General features: G+C 36.7%; 1 protein-coding gene across 2 annotated transcripts in view; it reads left to right on the top strand.

Moving 5' to 3' along the window:
- The first annotated feature begins 1,077 nt into the window (after positions 1–1,077).
- Positions 1,078–20,390, top strand: part of ADAMTS17 (ADAM metallopeptidase with thrombospondin type 1 motif 17) — a 588,524-nt gene continuing 569,211 nt past the window's right edge. For both annotated transcript variants that reach the window (XM_001372954.4, XM_016426268.2), the window contains exons 1-2: positions 1,078–1,282; positions 2,334–2,728. In XM_001372954.4, coding sequence (XP_001372991.2) covers positions 1,201–1,282; positions 2,334–2,728 — 477 coding nt within the window. In that variant the 5' untranslated portion in view covers positions 1,078–1,200. The remainder of the gene's footprint in view (positions 1,283–2,333; positions 2,729–20,390) is intronic.

Genomic DNA, 20,390 nt, shown 5'->3' with positions numbered 1-20,390 from the left:
TGTTTTGCTCCTATACTCTAAGGACCATGGGAACTTTCCATTTGAGTTGCAGCTGAAACCTTCTGATTGTGCTATCTTCTCCATTAAAATGTGAGTACCTGGATTCTGTATTCTCTTGCTTTTCTACTTGTATCTTTAGTGGCCAGTGCAATACTTTTGCACACATTGTGCTTAATAAATGCTTTATTCATTCATTCATTAATTCAATCAATCATGTATTCATTCACTCTGACAATAGACAAGCTTTTTTCAGCTATCCTTTATTCATTGCAAGCAAATACATACATAAGTAGGTTTGTAGCACAGTGTCTCTCCACAAACCCTCTTCCTTCTCCTTTCGAAAGCTATATTCTACAATTCTGCGGTTAAATTTAATCCAGTCCTCCCCCCACTTTCCCCTTGGCACACATAGTGCAGGTAGCATAATCCTCCTGCTGGTCCACAGCACTCACGAATAGTGGGAAGAAGTCCAAATCTGAGAGCCAGGTAACTTTGAGTCTCGGTACTATGTATTTAAAATGATGAATTTTGTGCCACTAATTCATTGTGGCAAATTATCTCTTTTTCAGTTTCTGCATCTATAAAATGGGGTTAACAATGTTTCTCTAGAGGGTTGTTTCGAGGATAACTTGAGATCATAAATGTGAAATGTTTAGAAATGCTGCAAGAATGTAAAATATTTATTATTTTAATAGTGGCGTTGTCTGGTGTGATTTTTGTTCAGTTTTCCTTGGAAGGAAGGGAAATAAAAGCTAGAACAACAACACAGTAGCCTTGTGATCCTGGTTCCACGAATTGACCAGGTACAACTCTTTTCCTCTCCCCTGCACCCTTCTCTGCCAGGTAGAGAATACTCTCGTCCGCCACCTGGCGCCAGGTTCCCAGTCACTACACAAAAACCACGTGTAAAAAAAGTGCTTACAACCTAACACATGACCCTGGTTTTTATCTACAGCCACCAATAGTAAAGCAGGAGGCGGAGAGGAGGAATGTTAGACTCCAATCGCCGCCCGCTTTCACCAGAAGAGGCGGAGTTTGGGATTTACCACGTTGGGTTTGTCCGCAGCGCTAATTAATTTTTCCGTAGGCTGGAAGGCTTCACTCCAGCTTGGGATCTGCCGCTGTGGCTGCCGCTGCCGCCGCCGCTACCTCCTCCAGCTGCAAGAGACAAGTTCGGTGGGGCTTCTCCACTGAAATACAATGTTTGACGGCTCCCTCCTACCTCCTCTTTTATTTCATTTGCTGCTGCTGCTGTTGTTTGGGGAACTGGATACAAGCGCAGGTAGCTCTTTCTTTCCTTCCCTACCTTGCCCCTTTCCATTCACTGCTACTCCCTCCCTCCTCCCCCAGCACTCTCTCCCCACCCCTCCAAGCTTGGCCAGTGTAGCATCACCTCTAGATTCCCCCGTCGACCCCTTCCACACTCGGCTCTGTCTACAGTCCTAGCAGCAGCAACAGCAGCAGCATAACGCAAACAGCGGTCACCACAGCAGTCACAGGCATCAGTCCTGTTCTGAAGGGCGAGGGACGGGAACTGCTCCCTGTCAGTGACGGGGATGCGGTGAGGGTGAGGGGAAGCTGCCTGGCTGCAGTGCGTGGTTGAGGCTTTTCGCAGCAGTCGCTGGTCTCTGGTACCAACTCCATGCACAAAGTGGCTAGATACGTTTAAGCCCTCCGATTCCTGCTTTAACTTGTACAGAAGTTGCCTGATGCGGCTTTTCTTTTTCCTTCGTCCCGAGAAAGTCGTTTAACTTTCGGGAAGTGCACCGTGTGTGGTTTATTGCAAAAACCTATTTTGGGTGGGGGTGAGGGAGAGGAACGGTGGTGAATGAGACACTCATTCAGAAGTATATTTAAGCATCAATGCGGAAAGGAAATATAAATCATCTCCCTGTTTGGCTCCATTGTCTTCACTGCTTATTCAGAATTTCCAGTGTGTTGGGTCTGGAGCTTGAAACCTGAGCACTCAGTGGAAAGGGGCTTCAGGGCCCGGGCTCAGTGTGCAGAGAGGACGAAAGCAGCAGAGAGGATGACCGGCAAAACAGCTAGGGTGGAGGGGAAGAAGGGGGCTTCCAGGCTGAAGTAGCCAGGTCAGAAGCTTATAATAGTGTCTAATTCCTCTTCAGCACGCCTCCCTGCTTGCAGTCTGGTAGGCAAATGCAAGGGGAAAGAGGTGGAATTGGTCTCACTGGGCGATCAGAGAATTGGCCCTTGGAATGGAATTATCTCTGGGACCTCGGCTCGAGCCCCAACTGCTTGGCCAGCTATCCTCAAAAAGCCGGATGTATGGGCTCAGGGCCACTAATTTGGTCTTTTCTCCCCCTTCTTTGCAGCAGTTGGAAGTGTAACCGCTTTTGAGCTGGAAGTGGTGCTCCCTCAGCGGGTGCGTCCGGAGGACATCCACCTGCTGCCACTGCCAACCGCGGACTTGGGGGCTGGTGGCTACGGCTCACCGCGCGAGCGGCGGCGGCGGCAGCCCCACACAGCAGCGTCTACAGAGCAATCTCCCGACTCCGGGAAACGTGGCTTTCTCTTACACTTGCCGGCCTTCGGGCGAGACCTCTACTTGCAGCTGCGGAGGGACCTGCGCTTCCTTTCTCGGGGCTTCGTGGTCGAGGAGCACGGGACAGCCGGGAGTCGAATCCCAGAGGCTGAGCTCTGCTTTTACACGGGTCACGTACTAGGTTATAACAACTCCTTTGCTTCAGTCAGCACCTGCGGTGGATTGGTACTAAAGCTTTTCTTCCTATGAAGCTTCTCCTTTAGGGTGGCTCCACACATGTGTGTAGCTGAGTATGTGCCTATTTCTGTGTGAGGGTATCCTCACGTATGTGTACTTGTATGAGTGAGTATGTGTCCTGCAGTCTGTGGGTTTGTGTGTGTTAAGGATACAGCATGTACAGATCTGTGCATGGCCTCGGGCATGTTTCTTGGGCCTTGATTAGCAAATCGAAGATATCAGACCCAAACTGTGGCTTCAGTTTGGAAGAGACAGGTCTTGGGTCCTTTCACATAAGCTATTAGAAATAAGGGGGAGAGGGGGAAGGAAGTGGAAAATAAAATCAATTAATTCAAGTGAGCATGGAAGCTCACAGAGGGATATTTATGCGTGTGCAAATGACACCTGAAGGTTACATACTATTCATAGGAATTATTAAAGCAAAATACCTAAAAGTAAAAGTAGTACCTGCAAAGTAATGTCTGATGATAGATATAATCATTGAATGTCCTTACAGAGAAAATCACTCACATTCATAAACACAGGTGGAAGTTTAACTCCTTTTGTCTTTTTTCCATTTCATGCTTTCACCTGAAGAGTTGATGAGGGTGTACCTCTGAGGGAGGTAGCCTTGAGTGTCAGCTAGTTCTTTCCAAGAGCCAATAATATACACATGATAAGTAATTATTATTTTTAAATTGAACCTAGAGGGGGACAGGTGCATCTCCTGTAGTTAGTAAGAAAAGAGTTTATATGAATTGTGTAGAGGGAGTTTTATTCCCTCCCCCTTCTGGATTGCCATCGGGTTCATCCCATTTTTTGTGCCAGTGCTGTGTCCATGAACATAGATAAAAAGGTGTGGGTAAACCTCACCTGTCTCTGTTTCCCTGAACAGGGCAGGAGAGGAGAACTGAGAATCCTGCAGGATGAGCTATACATGGTCAGACAAAGTAGAAAAGAGACTTTAAATCTATGCTTATCTGCTTTCTCTATTTCAAGTGACTAGTAATAAACTTTATGGGAAAATAAGAACTTGGAGATATTAATTTTAATCTAACAGAATGGTAGTGCCTTTTCCATATCCAGGGTTATTGGTGCATTTGAGTCTTATCTGGCTTATAAAACTATTTAATCCTTAGCACTTTTCAGTTGCTGTCCCCTGGTTTTGGTGTGTTTCTGTATATTTTGTTCCCACATTTTATGGACATTTATTTATGGAGCACTTGTTTTATGCATAGTAGTTAATATAGCTTTAAGGCAGTGAAACTTTGCTCAAATCTAAAAAGCTCAAGGCTTCGGCAGCTTAATCCTTTGACTCTAATGACTTTTGTGTCTTGCTAGTAGACCCCACACAGATTCTTAGATAGCAACTTCTATAAGATAGTTTGGCCTGGTATCTGGTGTCAGCTCATATTGCCTTTTTGAGCTCCCTGCAGTGTTTATGATTTGAGTCAGTAGGTAGTTTATTATATCCCTTCTTGTCTTCCTCACTGTGCCAGTTCACATAAGGAGCTTCTTTTTCCTGTGTGGTCTTGCCCTTCTCTATATGTTTATCCAGTAACTTTTCTCTCCCAAATAATCTATGGTAAGTACCCTTTGAATATTGCTAAAAAACTATCAAGATTTAAGGGAACTGACTTTTCCCATGGATTGAAAAATGAAAATAGTTATGCTTCCCCCCCCCCCTCAGTAATAAGATAATGCTTGGAATAGCCCTGGGGCAAGATTGGGAGGGGATTGGAGTACAAAGTATCTCTGGAGTCTGAAGTTCAGGGTTTTCTAGTCAGTCATGTTTTGAGTCTAGGGTAGGATATGATCTTGTAGACTACAAATCTTGGCATTGCTATTTTGCTTAGTTGAATCATTTATGGACTAGAATTTGGCCTAGGAACTGGGAACTGGCAATAAGTAATTGAAAGAATGCTTGAGTTTAGGATGTAAGTGTTCCTAGGAAAGTGGATGTATAACCATACGGGAGAGCAAATCTGGGAATGCAGAGGGAGGTGGAGAATAGATAAAAAAAAGAAATAAGGGAAAGATTAATTGGACAATGCTAATCACAGGCAAATGAAAAAGCTCCCCTCATCTCATGTATGAATTGAAGAGACTCTATTGTTTATGTGGAGGAAATGTTGGCTCACCACTATTTACCTTACCTTTATCAAAATGTTTGAAGATCTGAATTGTCTTCCCCTCCCTATTTGAAGCAGCTCAAATGCTTTTATGTTGATTTAATAAGTGGCTGTAAAGATTAGAGGTAGTATTTTTAAGTCTTGTATCCATGATGAAAGAGAACTATAATTCAACAGTGAGAAAATATAGACAATGGTTTTAAAAAATAATCACACAGAGATTAAGCACCCTTAGGCTCCATTATAGGACAAAACTGCTAAAATGTTAAAATGCTTTTCTGAAAGGTTGCTCTTTATTTGGTACCATGTGGGGGCGCTGTGTCTTAGATAAAGGAATGTATCCAAAATATTGAATTGAGTTACTTACTGATTGATAGGGAAAACAGTCTATAAATTACAGACAACCATACCCATTTTTCCATTTAGTATAACTTGTGAACTGTAGGAATTAAAACATTTTTTTTTCAAAATACAGATAAATGAAGGAGGAAAAGAATTGGAGTATCCAGTAATCTGGAAATGAGCTCTATTTTGAGATATGGACATAAATGTAACCAAAAGCACTTGAAAGGAAAGGAAGGTAACCTGATGATAAATATTGTAATCTGTTGCATATTATTTTATATGAGTTCAAGTCCCTTTGATGTTAAAATGAATTGTAACTACATTTTAATAGATATTTCTACTAATGAAAAGTACACACAATGAAAAAGAATTTAAATAGTTCAGTTAAGAGCAGCTAGAAGGCTCAGGAGATAGAGAGTCAGGCCTAAGATGGGAGGTCCTTGATTCAAATTTGACCTCAGACACTTTCTAGCTCTGTCACCTTGAGCAAGTCAATTAACCCCAAAGATCTAGCCCTTACCCTCTTTTGCTTGGGAACCAATACTTATCAATTCTAAGAGAAGATAAGAATTGAAAATAGTATAATTATAGGATTAGGCTAAATCAAAAGGGGTATAGGAAACCATTGCCTTCTTTAGTAGGATCATCATTTTGCTCAATGATAAGTGTTCATGGCTTAGATTTTTAAAGATATCCCCTCTATGTGATAGTGAAATACACTAACATTATAAATGCTGGTAAATCCAGACAGTGGCTATCACTGAGAACAAGAAAGGAGAGAGTGGGGATCAAGAATAACCTACCTTTGTGGAGAACCTTGGCTTCTAATTCAAGGGAAACCAGGTTCTACTGTTTATTTTTTAATGGGAATGAGTTTAGTCTTCAGATAGTGTCATTATCTGAGATTAGGTAGAGAGATCAAAAGTGCATCAGTGTCCTACAGGATTAGAGATAAATATCTAGAGAGCTTTTGCTTTACTATCTTCTCCATTACTTCTCTTTCCATCCATCAGTTGACAGACTTGATAATAAAGCTGATATGTCAGGTAGTCTAGGTCCTATTTTGAAATGCCTTTGACTTCTGGTTTCTCTTTGTTCTTTATCTCTGTATTCCATTGTTTTTTAGAATCAAAAAAGGTAGAAGCATCCTTGCCACAGTCATCCCCAGTATTTGGAAGCACTAAAAAAATGTTCATGAAAAAATATAATTTTAAATCATTAGAGTCTGATAACACTTCCTCCTTTGAGAAGTAATAAATAGTCGAGGAAGGGAAACTTTTCACATAAAGGCTGGAAAAATTAAAATAGGAAGCTTTCTTTAGTGCAATGGAGTAGGGTGAAAGGTGAAATTTTAAGGAATAAATGAAAAATGTTTTCTCTCTATGTTAACCTTCTTAATTAACACTGTAAGAGAACATTTCCCCCTTCCTGTTTAATCACAGATAGGGAATTAAGCATAGAGGCAGAAGACTTCTTTCAGTTCTGTTTGGGACATTGTATGGTGACCATTTTTCTTTAGATAAAAGTTGACCAGCTTTGGAAAGAGGACATAATAATATATCCCACTGTGCTCTGCTGAGACCACTTTTTGAAAGAGTAGTTAGGGAGCTGGATAAATCTATATCTAGATCAATTGAATTTCATAAAGGCTTGAAAACACATTCACTTCCTACACAACTCAAAGAGAATTCATACACATATACACACACACACACAACCCTTCAAACATGTGCACACACACACACACACACACACACATAGAGACTGATAGGAAATATGATGCATTAGATCAAGCTCAGAAAGACCCGGGGTTAAGTCTCATCTCTAATACATCCTATTTGGGGGCCTGAGGCAAAACACTTAATATCTCAGTGTTCTAGTTCAAACTCAAATAGTAATAGGGCCAATAAATTTTACATAAGGGTTTTTGTTGGTTGAATGTTGACTTAGACAATCACATATTAACATTAGCTATGTTCTATTGTATTTTTTATTTATTTTAGGAACTCTCAGGAGCATTGCAGGTCATGTCCAGCCTCCTGTTTAATATGTTTGCTATAGGGTGTTATTTTAGACTCTTAAGTTTCAAAGAAGGCAATAGCATGCATTGGAAGAGCAAACCTCCTCACCTGGAAGTTCCTTGTACCACTAAAATGACAGTCCTAATCCCTATCCTTAATATTTGGATCATTCTTCTTTAAAGTGCTCATTAGATTCGTTTGAAAAAAAAATTTTTAAACATCCAAAAAGAGCATTTTCATATGCATAGAATGTAGAAAGATTCTATGTGAAACTATGATGTTTCAGACTGAATTGCTTAAAAAATATATTGTATGTTCTGCATATTACTTTAAAAACTGTGCTTGTCTGTTTTCCTTTCCTAATGTTGTCTTCCAATTGCATTTTAAAATATTTCAGTGGTGCTCTTTTTTTTAAATCACTTTTTCTAGCTATCTATCTTTCCATCCCAAATAGGAAAGAAAACCCATTATCAAATAAGCATAGTAGATGTTTTCTTTATATTTTATGTTGTCCCTGAATACATTATTCTAGCTCTGCTAAGATGTATGGCATTAATTTGTACTATATAGGATTCTCTGAAATGATCTCTTATTTTTTTATGGTAGAATAATCTTCTACTACATACATATCTCAATTTGTTCAATCATTCCCCTTTTATTATAGCTCCTCTCCCCTCACCCTTTTAATCTGATCTTCAGGATAAGAAAGTTTGTTTTGCTTGTAATTATTCCTTAACTGGTATTTCTCCTCCTCTTAACCTGCCTTCCATCCTTGCTTGTTTCCCTGTTGAGTTTTTATGTGTTTCTGTATAAAACTTGTCTGTGTATATGGGTTCAGCCATTCCTTGTTCATTTCAGATAAGGTGAGGCTCATGTGATATCCACCTTCCACTCCTTTATCCACATTAGTATTGTTATAAATTTCCATATTATGAAAGATAGCAGATTGCTCCCCCTTCTTCCTTTTTATATAGTGTATTCCTCCATTAACCTTCGTGTCTTTTCCCCTCTTAGGACCCTTAGAACAAAGTCAGTTTGTTTCTTAAGACCTCTATTTTCCTATTTAACTCTTCAAGTTGCTTTTGAAGATATTAAGGTTCTCAAGGGACACATGTTTCTTCTTCCCCTATTAGAATATTAGGACTACAATCACATAGCTTCTTATTGTTCAAATAAATTCACTTTTGTTTCTTTGGATTATTGTGTTTATATTTCACAGTTCTTTTTCAGTTCTAATCTTTTCATCAGAAGTGATTTGAAAGCCTTTTATTCTATTAAAACTACATCCCTCCCCTCACACCCTACCATAGGATTATATTAAGCTTTACAAGTCAAATTATTTATTCTTGACTCTAAACTGTGTTTTGCTTTTTTGAATACTGTATTCCAAGATCTTTTCTTATATGAAATGGAAGCTATTAGGTCTTGTGTGATCTTGACTATAGTTCCTTGTTATTACTGCTAGACAACTAGGAGGAACAGTGAATGAATAATAAGGAAAACCTGAGTTCAAATTATGCCCTTCACACTTCCTGGGAATAATGACTCAAAGCAAATCATGTAATCTTTATCAGATTCAATTTCATTAACTCTAACATGGGGGAAATAATAGCACCTACCTCACAGGGTTTGTTATAAGGATCAAATGAGATAATATTTGTAAAAAACTTTTAAAGTGAAAAGTGCTGACTATTGTGAAGATTGGATTTGGCTATCTCCTAATTTTAACAATGAAAATACTTAGTTCCTCCTTTATTGGGAAGATTAAATATCAATCCCTTGTCTATTTTTAGATTTTAATCCCCAAAAGTGTTAACTCAGTATTTAAAGTAGATCTACCCATTTTAACCACAAAAACGTGTGAACTAACTACAAAAAGGTGTGAACACCCATTTCATACATTGAGTAGGAGGTCTGTGACCCATGTGTGAAAGAATGGGCAGTCCTGGGGAAAAGCATCTGTTGTGATTGGTAGTCATAAAATTTAGGGGAGGTGACAAGAGAAAAAGATATTTAAATAGAGGAAACAAAGGCACATGGGGATATAGATCAATAAATCAAGATTCAGTCACTCAGAGTTGGACTAGAATCAAGATCAGTCACTTGGGTTTGGAGCGAAGAAGAGTCACTCGGAGTTGGACTGGAAGACAGACACTTAGACTTGGAGTGAAGGCACTTGGCTGTAGAACTGGACCCCTGGAGGAGCTTGTGCAGGAGACCTCAGACTGCTTTCCTTTTAGACTGTCACTGTGGTGAGGGTAAAGGTTGACTTAAGGTTCACACCTGGAGGTGTGAACCTCCAAGAAAGGCCCATTGTCTTGAGATACTTTCCCCCTGACTGGGGCTTAGAATTTCTACCTGGCTCTGAGGAAGCCAGAGATCTCTCTCCCCTTTTATCTCTTCCTTAATATCTTCCCTCTATTGTAAAAATAAAATACCATAAATTCCATTTTACTTTAGTAATTCATTGTGGGATTTAGAAATTAAATCCCTGGTAAACACCAATTTAATAATTCAGTCCAACCACAATTAAATTTAACACTATTATTACTCGAATTATTTTTTTCTCCTTGGATGCTTGTGATATTTTTTTTTATATGTGACCTCTAGATTTTGATTGTGACATTTGACTATGATGTTTCCTTTTGGGACCTTTTCAGGAGATGATGAGTGGATCATTCTGTCTTCTTCTCTTCTTATAATAGACCTGGGCATTTTTCATTTGTGATTTCTTAAAAAATATCATCTAGATTTTTTTTTGTTTTATCATAAATTTTAAGTATTCTAATAATTCTTAAGTTATCTCTCTTTAATTGATTCTAGGTCAGTTTTTTAATATTGTATATCTTACATTTTCTTCTATTTCTTCAGTCTTTTGATTTTATTCTAATATTCCATGCTGACTCATGAAATCATTCATCTCTGGTACATTCTAGTTTTTAGACATTCAATTTCTTAGGTAAGGTTTACCACTGTTTTTTATATGCTAGTTATTTTCCTTAAAATTCTTTCTTCAAAAATTTTTATTTCATTAAAAAAGTCTCGTTTCATTTATTCTAGGCATTCATATATTTTATGCAAAATTCATTTTTCTTTCATTTTTTGCTCATAATTGTCATATAATTAGATATGCAATAATTTTTGATAGCAATAGATATTTTCTTTTAGTTTACTCACAGCTTCAGTTCCTGAAGTGGTGATTTGTGCCAGGGCTAGGTTCTGCAGTCTCTTGCTGTGCTTTTGGGTAGGGCAGTTGACTACACTTGGTCTCATCCTTTGTGCCCTGGTTTCTTGAGTAGACCTCCAACTTCAGGAATTAGGCTCCCCCTGGATCTTTAAGCTTCAAAGTGCTAGGGCTTCAGCACTCTGGGTCCTTTGTAGCATCTCAGGTCAGAGTGTTAGGTACCATATAGTCTTTTGCCCTGAGCTGGCATCATTGCACTTTCTTGAGGAAGTCCTGTACTCTTGCTGCCTCTGGAGACAGAGACTTGTAGACTACCATAATCCCTGGCATTCTCTGATCAAATCAGGAAACTGCCTTTTGCAGGTGGGATCCCTTTTTATTGCTCTTGAATTTCTGGCTGACTTTGTGAAGTCCTGGAGTTGCAGATTTCACTTTCTTTTTTCATTAGATTTCTTGATCTTCATTGAGTTTGGCATGAATGTTAGGGTTTTGGACTACTAGGTGGGCAGCCTACTTCATTGAGGCAGCCACCTTTGGAGGATATGTCTATTGACTTTGAGTCTGTAGCTTTAGCAAACCAAATTTCCCAGAGATTACTAATAGTATCATCTTTTATTATGGATAATATAAAAATATATTGACATTCTTATTTCAATCTCTCTGCTATTTGCTTAATCTTTTGTTTAACCCACTGGATTCAGAAGCTAAGAATACCTTTTATTTTTTTTTTTCACTTGGGCTTGGAAGAAGGATTCCTAGATGATGACTGAGCAACTGAAAGGGCTTTACACATATGCTGAAATCCCATTTTTACTCAGTCTACCATGGCAAACATGGTGATTCCTAATTCTTTTAGTTAAGGGTCTCTCCAAGATGTTGTCTAATTTTTTAAAATAAGACTGTATTTCAGTTTTAGGAATGAGGGAACCTGGTGCTTTTATAAAGAAAGCAATTATGCAGAAAATTGATGGGAGCTGAGGAGTTTAGGTTAGGAGTTGATCAAATTAAGCTCAATTTTTACTTGGACAGCTATTTTTTAATGAACTGTCATAAAAGATAAAATAGTAGTCAAAATACTTTATGATTTTTTTGATCAAAGATATTCCTAATAATTCCATTAGAACTTTTTGAATTTAAAAAATTAAATAGTACTAAAGAGGGTTTTAAAATGTACTGTAAGCATAGTGATTTTTAAATTATTTTTCCCAAAACATATATTTAAATAAAAGTATACCCTGTACAAGAAAATCTAATATATAGGTAGAGTTAATATTCTAATATTCTAAAGTTAAAGTAATTCTTCAAGAAGAGTCATATGTCATTAAAGTAGATGTTAGTCTATTTGTGGAGTACTTCAAACTAATGGAACAGCTAGAAACCAGTCAGTGGAAAGGAAGTATTCTTAATTATGTTCTGGATTCTTTTCAAGTATAATTTTCTTTTTTTTATTATTTTATTTGGCCATTTTCAAACATTATTCATTGGAAACAAAGGTCATTTTCTTTTCCTCCCCCCTGCCCATCCCCTAGCTGATGCATAATTCCACTAGGTATCACATGTGTTCTTGATTCAAACACATTTCCATGTTGTTGGTATTTGCATCAGGGTGTTCATTTAGAGTCTCTCCTCAATCATGTCCCCTCAACCCCTGTAGTCAAACAGTTGCTTTTCCTCATTGTTTTTACTCCCACAGTTTGTCCTCTGCTTGTGGATAGTGTTTTTTCTCCTAGATCCCTGCAGAATGTTTAGGGACATTGCATTGACACTAATGGAGAAGTCCATTATGTTCGATTATACCACAGTGTGTTTGTCTCTGTGTACAATGTTCTCCTGGTTCTGCTCCTCTCGCTCTGCATCACTTCCTGGAGGTCATTCCAGTCTCCATGGAATTCCTCCACTTTATTATTCCTTTTAGCACAATAGTATTCCATCACCAACATATACCACAATTTGTTCAGCCATTCCCCAACTGAAGGGCATCCCCTCATTTTCCAATTTTTGGCCACTACAAAGAGTGCAGCTATGAATATTCTTGTACATGTCTTTTTTACTTATTGTCTCTTTAGGGTACAAACCCAGCAATGCTATGGCGGGATCCAAGGGCAGATAGTCTTTTATTGCCCTTTGGGCATAGTTCCAGATTGCCAAATTTTCTTCTTTAAATGATAAATTCTCATGGAATAAACATTGTTAAATTGAATTTCATCACTTAACCCTATGTACCTACTAGCTACCTCTATTGATATGTTTTGGTGGAGGAGGAGGAGGAATTCAGACCACATTGGGGTGAGAAACTTCTGATATGGAAACTCCTTCCATCAATGCTCACTAAGAAGTTAATAGAGATTGTGAAAAACCTTAAATACTAAGCTAAGGAGGAGAAGACACATTGTTGGTTTTTGAGTAGGACAGCCACATTATCATAGGACTACCATAATTAGGATGGATTGGTCTAAGGAGAAAATACTAGAGACTAAGAGATCAGTTAGTAGGTTCCAACAAACCAAGGGATGAGATGATAAAAAACCTTGGTAACTGCTTAAATATAGCTATCATTTATGTGGCACTTTAAAGTTTGCAAAGTATTTTATACACATTTCATTTTATCTTCACAACATTGGGAGATAGATGTTATTATATGCATTTGACAGATGAGAAAAATAAGGTAAGCAATGAGAAAGCAAAAGGAATAACCATTTATATAGCACTGCACTATGTTCCAGGTATTGTGCTAAGGGTTTTAAATATATATATGTATATATATATATATATATATATATATATATATAATTTCACTTGATCTTCATAGCTCTGTGATATATAGGTGCTATTATTATCTTCATTTTATATTAAAGGAAACCAAGGCAGAAATGAAAGATAAAATAACTCATTCAGGGTTACATATCTAGTGTTAAAGGTAAAAAAAGTTTTTTAGAATTAGAATTAGAATTGAAATCCTAATTCAAGATCTAGCTCTGTTAATCCAAAAGGGCTTGAGGTTTTGAACCTGCAAGGTGACTGGGAAAATAATGGTACCATTAATAGACTTAGAGTCAAATCCATGACCATTGCATTGTTATCATTGTTCTTTATACATATATGTCTGTCGCCTTTTCTCAAAAGAAAGTCATCTGTTCTTGGAAAGCAAATGTTATTGAAACTTCGATGAGAGTCAGATACAGAAAGTATAGTCTTTCATAGGGTAACATCTTTTGCAGTTGGGTAGTTTTGCTCCCTTATCGATGCAGAGGATAGCGTTCTCTAGTTCCAGTAACATGCAGACATGTATTTTGTTACATTGGTTTAGATTTCTTTTCTTAAAATGGCAAAAAGTTGGGCTAATGTTAAGTGGTGATGAAACTAAATTTTTACTTACATATTTTTGGTGTTACAGCAAATGGCTGGCACCATTCCAGGAAGATTGGTGATGTTTATAGTGACAGTTCCTGATTTATAGCTTTCTTCTGAACTAGAAATTTCCAAAGTAAATGAAGGTCATGAAGTTTAAAAACAAATGAACACATAACTTCAAAGAGAAACTATTTTAAAATGATCTGCTTTTAGGATATTTAATTTTATAAGAGTTTTTCTTTTAAAAAATACTTTTAAAAAAGACCAAAAAAAAAAACAACCAAAAACCAGCCAAGCTATATAAAACAACTAGGTTTAGCAGTGGATAGGGTATAGTAATCAGGAAGACATGAATTCAAATCCTCTTTGAGATTTGAGATTTGAGGTCCCTGGATATGCCTCTTATAATCTCTCTTAGATTAAGTTTATTCATGTGTAAAATGAATTGAACTCAATAGCCTGAAAAGACCCTTCTGGCTCTAAATCTTTGTTCTTTCAAATAATCATAGCCAAGTACAATAGATAGACACATTGGAAATAATTGAAAATGTATACCTCAATCTGTTCTTTGATTGTCTTACTTCTTTGAGCTACAGTGGATAACATGCCTCATAAGTGGTCTTCTGGAGTAGTGGAATCATTGTAGAGTTTATGTCCTTCAAAGTTGTTGTTCTTTACAATATTGTAGTTATTATATATATAGTATTACAAGTTCTACTCATTTAACTCTATCAGTTCATGTCTTCCCAAATTTATCTGAAATTTCTTTTTATTGGTTCATTTCTTATGATGCAGTTATACTCATTATGTTGATTTCCCAGTTGATGACTACCCCTTTATTTCTAATTCTTTGCCACAACAAAAATGCTGCTATAAATATTTTATACATATGGATCTATTTAATCCTTTTTTATCTCTGAGCTATATTCTTAGTATTGTTGAGTTAAAGGATTTTTGTGGCTTTGGGGGCATTAGTCCAAATGACTTTCCAGAATGGCTCAGACAGTTCACAGCCTCTGAAATAGTTCATTACTATTCCTGTCTTTTCCACTGCCCCCTCAATAATACTTTTGTTGTTGTCCTTGTCATTCTGAGCAATATGAAGTTAAAACTTTGAATTATTTTCATTTTCATTTTCTAAGATTTGGAGCATTTTTGTGTGACTTTTGATAGGTTGGACTTCCATTGAGAACTGTCCACATTTTTTGGCCAAATCTATTGGAGAACTTCTCTCATCTCTTTGAATCCATTTTATTATATTTTGGAAAGAGACCTTTATCAGAAAAAACAAGCTGAAAAGATCCCCCACCCCGTTCACTTTCTTTAACTGTTTTGATTTAGTTTGAGCAAAAATTTTCTATTCTTGTAATCAAATCGTCCATTTTATTTTATTGTGATCTTTATCCCTTATCTGTTCATGAATTCTTCTACTCATAATTGCAAAAAAGGCATTTTCTTTCTTGATCCTTTAATTTGTTCATTATTGGACCCTATATATCCAGGTCAGACATTAATTTGCAGTTTACTTTATGTGGTATAAGATTTTAGTCTAAATACAATTTGTCAGTTTCTCAACTGTTTTTGTAAAATTGTTAATCTTTCTGAACTTTGGGTTTATTGAATACTATGGTACTCTGTTAATTGTCTTCTCTAAGGTGTAGATCTAGTCTATTCCATTGTTTGACTTCTCTTTTTTTTCAGTCAGTACCAAATAATTATGATTATATTGCTTTGTGCTATAGTTTGAGACTGATATTGGTGGATTCCTCTATCTTCCTAATTTTTTGCATTCTTTCCCAGGAGATCCTGGACTTTTTGTTCCTGTATATTAATTTTGTTATTATTTTAAAATTCTGTCTCAAGTAGTGTTGTATGGTACTGAATAATTTAATTTTATTAATATTGTGACTTTTATTATATTGGCATATTACAAGCATTAGCATTATCCAATTTTTCTATGTCTATAGAGTGTCTTGTATTTTAATTTGCATAGTTCCTTTTTGTGTCAGTATGTTGACTCAAACATTTTATATGTTCTATAGTTAATTTGAATAGTACTTCTCTTTCTGACTCCTCTTGGTGAATTTTATTGGTGACAAGGAAAAGCTGATCCTTTCCTGAAAATATAATTTCTATTAATTTTATTCTTTTAGCATTTTGAAGTTTTCTATGTGCTTTCATCATGACAACTCTGTGAAATAGATAGCACAGGTAATGTATTCATTTTATAGAGGAGGAAATAGAGTCAGGGAGATTGTTTATCCAATTAGTATGTGTTGGAGCTGGGATCTGAACATAGGTCTCCTCACTCCAAGTGACTACATATTTTAATTTCTTTCCAGCTGCTAGACATTTTGATGTTTCATAGTTGCTAATATATTAGGGTTTCTTTGTTAGTGTAGACAGTTTAATAAATCAGATTAGTTATAGGGACAAAAGTAAAAAGGATGATTCTTTCCTGAATAGTCTATAAGATGGCAGAACCATGTGGCTCTGAATTGTGTCCATGGATATAATGTTTTGCCTGAGTTGTCACTTACAGGTTAGTAAAGGTAATGGGTTGAGGAACCACAATACAGTAATCATGGCATCAATTAGACATAGGCAAAAAAATAAGTGTCAGGGAAGCAGTAGACTTTGAAGTTAGAAAAGCAAACAGAAATCAAGAATTCTCCAATACTGGAGAGCATGGAAGCTAGGCATGAGATTGAATGTCCATGCAGTTAGCAAGCAGACCTTCATGAGTCGAAGAAGCAATGATTCAGAGGAAGAAGAAAGCAGTCAGCAGCCAAGCAATGTACAGAAATGTAGGGAATATGAGCAAGATGGTAGATGCATAATACCAGTAGTAGGAAAGGACTCAGCTTCTATTGTTCCCCTCTCACCCTGGTGAGAAGAAACAGCTGACTGAGTTCTGCATGCTAGGGCTGAGAAATGGCACAGGCCTCTGGCAGAAGCATTTTCCTGACATGAGAAAAGAACTTAAAAAACATTTCATGTAGATTGGGAGTTATTTTATGGTTTCCCATTATAAAGGAGTTGGATATAGTCGTTAGAAAAGATATAGATCTGGTAATTCCCTTCATTCTTTTTGGGTGAAACAGTGCTGTGATTTCAAGAAGACGCATTCTAGTACAATTTCAGTAGAGAATGAATTAAAGGTAATATTCACTTTATACCTATAGTTCATGGACAGATTTCAATGGATCTGGGAATGTGGATGAAAAAATATTTACATTTTCCTCTGGTTGAAATTTAGCCTTTCCTTCAATTATTTAATACCATGGGAAGGAGCCCTTCACTATATTGCCATATGGGTTCATCACATACACACACACACACACACACACACACACGCACACACACACACCAAGAATTGTTGCTTTAGAGAAAGGGTTACTCTGTCTATGTGTGTAGGCATGTATGTGTATGTATATATGTCTGGCTATATGTTTAAGACAAGATTTTTAAAAATGAATAGTAATTTGTAATAGATTCTTTTAAAAATATTTTATTAATATCTGTAGTCTTTGTATCATTCATTTCCATACCACTCTTCCAGACTGGACCCTCCCAGATTAGACAATGAAAAACAATAAAGCACTCTAGCATTTTATCATTCTTGGTAAGTGTTCTGATTGTAGTGTAGGACTGAAAAAAAGATTTGCAGTGTTATGTGGTATAGAGGATTGTCTGCAGGTACCTATAGAGTTGGCACTTGGGAGAGATATCATATTCTTTCTTCTTTGCTTCTAAAGACAGAATTAGGAGCAATGGGTAGAAATGTCATAAATTTCATTTTTGTTTAACAAAAAGAAGAAGTTTTCTAACCAGTAAAACTTCTGAAAGGTAGAAGAATCTGCTTCGCATAGTAAGGAATTCTTATGAAAACCTTAACCAAGGGGTAGTGAGATGGCTCAGTAGATGGAGAGCCAGGCCTAGAGATAGGCAAGAGGTCCTGGGTTCAAATTTGAACTCAGACACTTCCTAGCTGTCTGACCCTGGGCAAGTCCCTTAATCCCCATTGCTTAGTTTTTACCACTTTTCTACCTTGGATCCCTTGGAACTAATTCTCAGTATCTATTATAACATGGAAGGTAAAGACTTAAAAAAAATCTTCAGGCAAAGGCTGATGGCCTCTTGTTAGTACCATGATGAGATTCCTTTGCACGTATGGGGTAAATTTTATTCTCTCAGAGGTTACTTCAAATTCTGAGATACCATGCTACTGTTATCATGCTAAATTTCAACCTACTGGAAACACTATTTCCACAAAATTGTTAATTGCTAGGGATAAATAAAAAATAATTCGGTTCATGTTTAAAAGAACCATACAATTGTCACTAGTAACAAAGGCCTTTAAAAAGTTTCCCTCAGAGAACATATGAAGCATGGCTCTCCCCTACCCCAATCCTATCTCCCATGGCAAAGAGGTAGAGGGCAATTAGAACAAAATATTGCATAAATTGGTAGGCATAATCACACTATTCTCCAACTCAACATTTCCAAAATAGAAGATATTTTTTTCTCCTAAACTCACCCCTTATTCTAACTTTCTTATTTATGTTCATAATATAATTACTCTTTACTCCTCAATGGCTGAAGCATCTCTTTCTTTTCCAGACACCCAACATTACTCTTCAGGAATCCTCAATTTTTCCACAGGATATTGTAATAGCGGCCTAAATGGTCTCCTTACATCTAGCTACAATCCATCTTCCACATAGCTGGAAAATCAACATTCTCAAAGCACTTGCTCAAGAAACATACATGGTTAGCTCCCTTTTACCTCTAGGACAAAAACACAAATTCCTCTTTGTGGCCTTCAAAGCCCTAACAATCAGCCTTCAACCCTTCATGTATTCTATGCTTAAGCCAAACTGACCTTCTCTCTATTCCTTATATATGAACCCATGACATTGTTCTTTGCAACTCTCATTTCTGAAATGCACTTGCATAAGACTTAACTAAAATGCCACTTCCTTCAAGAGGCCTTTTCTAATTTTTCCAGATTGTAATGTTCCACCTCAAGTCACTTTGTATTTATTTGTATATAGTCTGCATTTATTTGACTGTGAACATGTTCTAAATATTCTCTCCCTAAGTAGACTAAAAGTACCTTAAAGGCAAGGTCTGTCTTTTGGATTTGTATCCCTGGTGCTAAGGACAATATCTGGTACATACTGGGTGTTTTATTTTTTCAAATACATGTAGAAATAATTTTTGGCAATAGTTTTCTGACATTTTTTGAATCATATTCTCCCCTTCACTCCTCCCCTCCCCCAAATGGTAAATAGACTGACAAAGGCTATACTAGTGCTTTCATGTAATATATATTTCCCATGTCATGACTGAAGACACATATCACATAAATAATAAAAAAATCATGAAGGAAATAAAGTGAAAGATAGCATGTTTTGATTAGCAATCAGATTTCAATGGTTCCTCCTTTAGCTGTGGATTACACTTTTTTGTTTGTTTTTTTATCAGAAGTCCTTTGGGGAACCTTGTTTTGCTGATAATAGATTAGTCCTTTAGAATCGGTCATTGCACAACATTTCTGTTATTGTATACATTGTTTTCCTGGTTCTATTCTCTTTGTATCAGTTCAAATAGGTTTCCCCAGTTTTTTTCTGAGCTCATCATGTTTATAATTTCTTATGTTTTCCATTACAACAGTATAACACAGCTTGTTTAGACATTCTTCAATTGATGGACACCCCTTCAGTTTCCAATTCTTAGCCATTACAAAAAAAGAACTGCTATAAATATTTTTGTACAATAGGTCCTTTCTCCCTCTCTTTGATCTTTATGTGATACAGATCCAGTAGTGGTATTGCTGGGTCAAAAGCACATATTAGGTGTTTAATAAATTCTTGTTGATTTATTGTGTTCCAAAATAATCCTTCCGGCTAAATATCATCAATTCCTAAAACTTATTCTCTATAGTTAAGGATTGAAATCCCACTATCACCCTGATTGTACTCTAAGACATTTTTCATGTTTGGCAATTTTTTTTTACTAAAATGTGATGGGGCTCCAAATGCAATATTGGAAATGGAGAATCCAACAAAACTCCTTTTCTCAATATGAACATAATGTTTTTACTTTTGCAGAGGAAGATCACATCAATGTGTTCTGATTGTTGTCATATTGTTGACTTTGAATCTGCTGTTTGTTAGAAATTCCAGATTTTTTTATGTGAACTATTGTCTCCCATTGAATAGTTATATTTACATTGCTTTTCACCATTGATTTTTTAACTGAAGTTGAGAACTTTACATTTATCCCTCTTAATTTTCATCTTGCTTTGGTTCTATGTAGAAATTTCCTGTTATTTGAAGAATCAAACTTCCCATTTTTGAAAATTGATACACTTGCCAGTCTCTAGTTCTCTGGAGCCTTTCTCATTCTGCATATTTTTTTTTAAAATTATGTGTTTCAGTAGTTATATCTGGGAGTCCTCCCCCCTGTATCTTGGGGAATGGTTTATTTGGATCTTGGGACTCAACCACATTAATGGTAGCAAGTTGCTCTCATTAATTAATACAAATTGGGTTTTAAACCTCTATAGAGTTGTAACTAATGCCAGAAGACTAGGGCTTTATCCTGTCTATAATTTAGAAAATAGATTTATG

Source organism: Monodelphis domestica, chromosome 1, assembly GCF_027887165.1.
Source record: "Monodelphis domestica isolate mMonDom1 chromosome 1, mMonDom1.pri, whole genome shotgun sequence".
Taxonomy (NCBI): Eukaryota; Metazoa; Chordata; class Mammalia; order Didelphimorphia; family Didelphidae; genus Monodelphis; species Monodelphis domestica.
The sequence above is the reverse complement of the archived record's forward strand: the minus strand, read 5'-3'. Positions and strand labels throughout refer to the sequence as shown.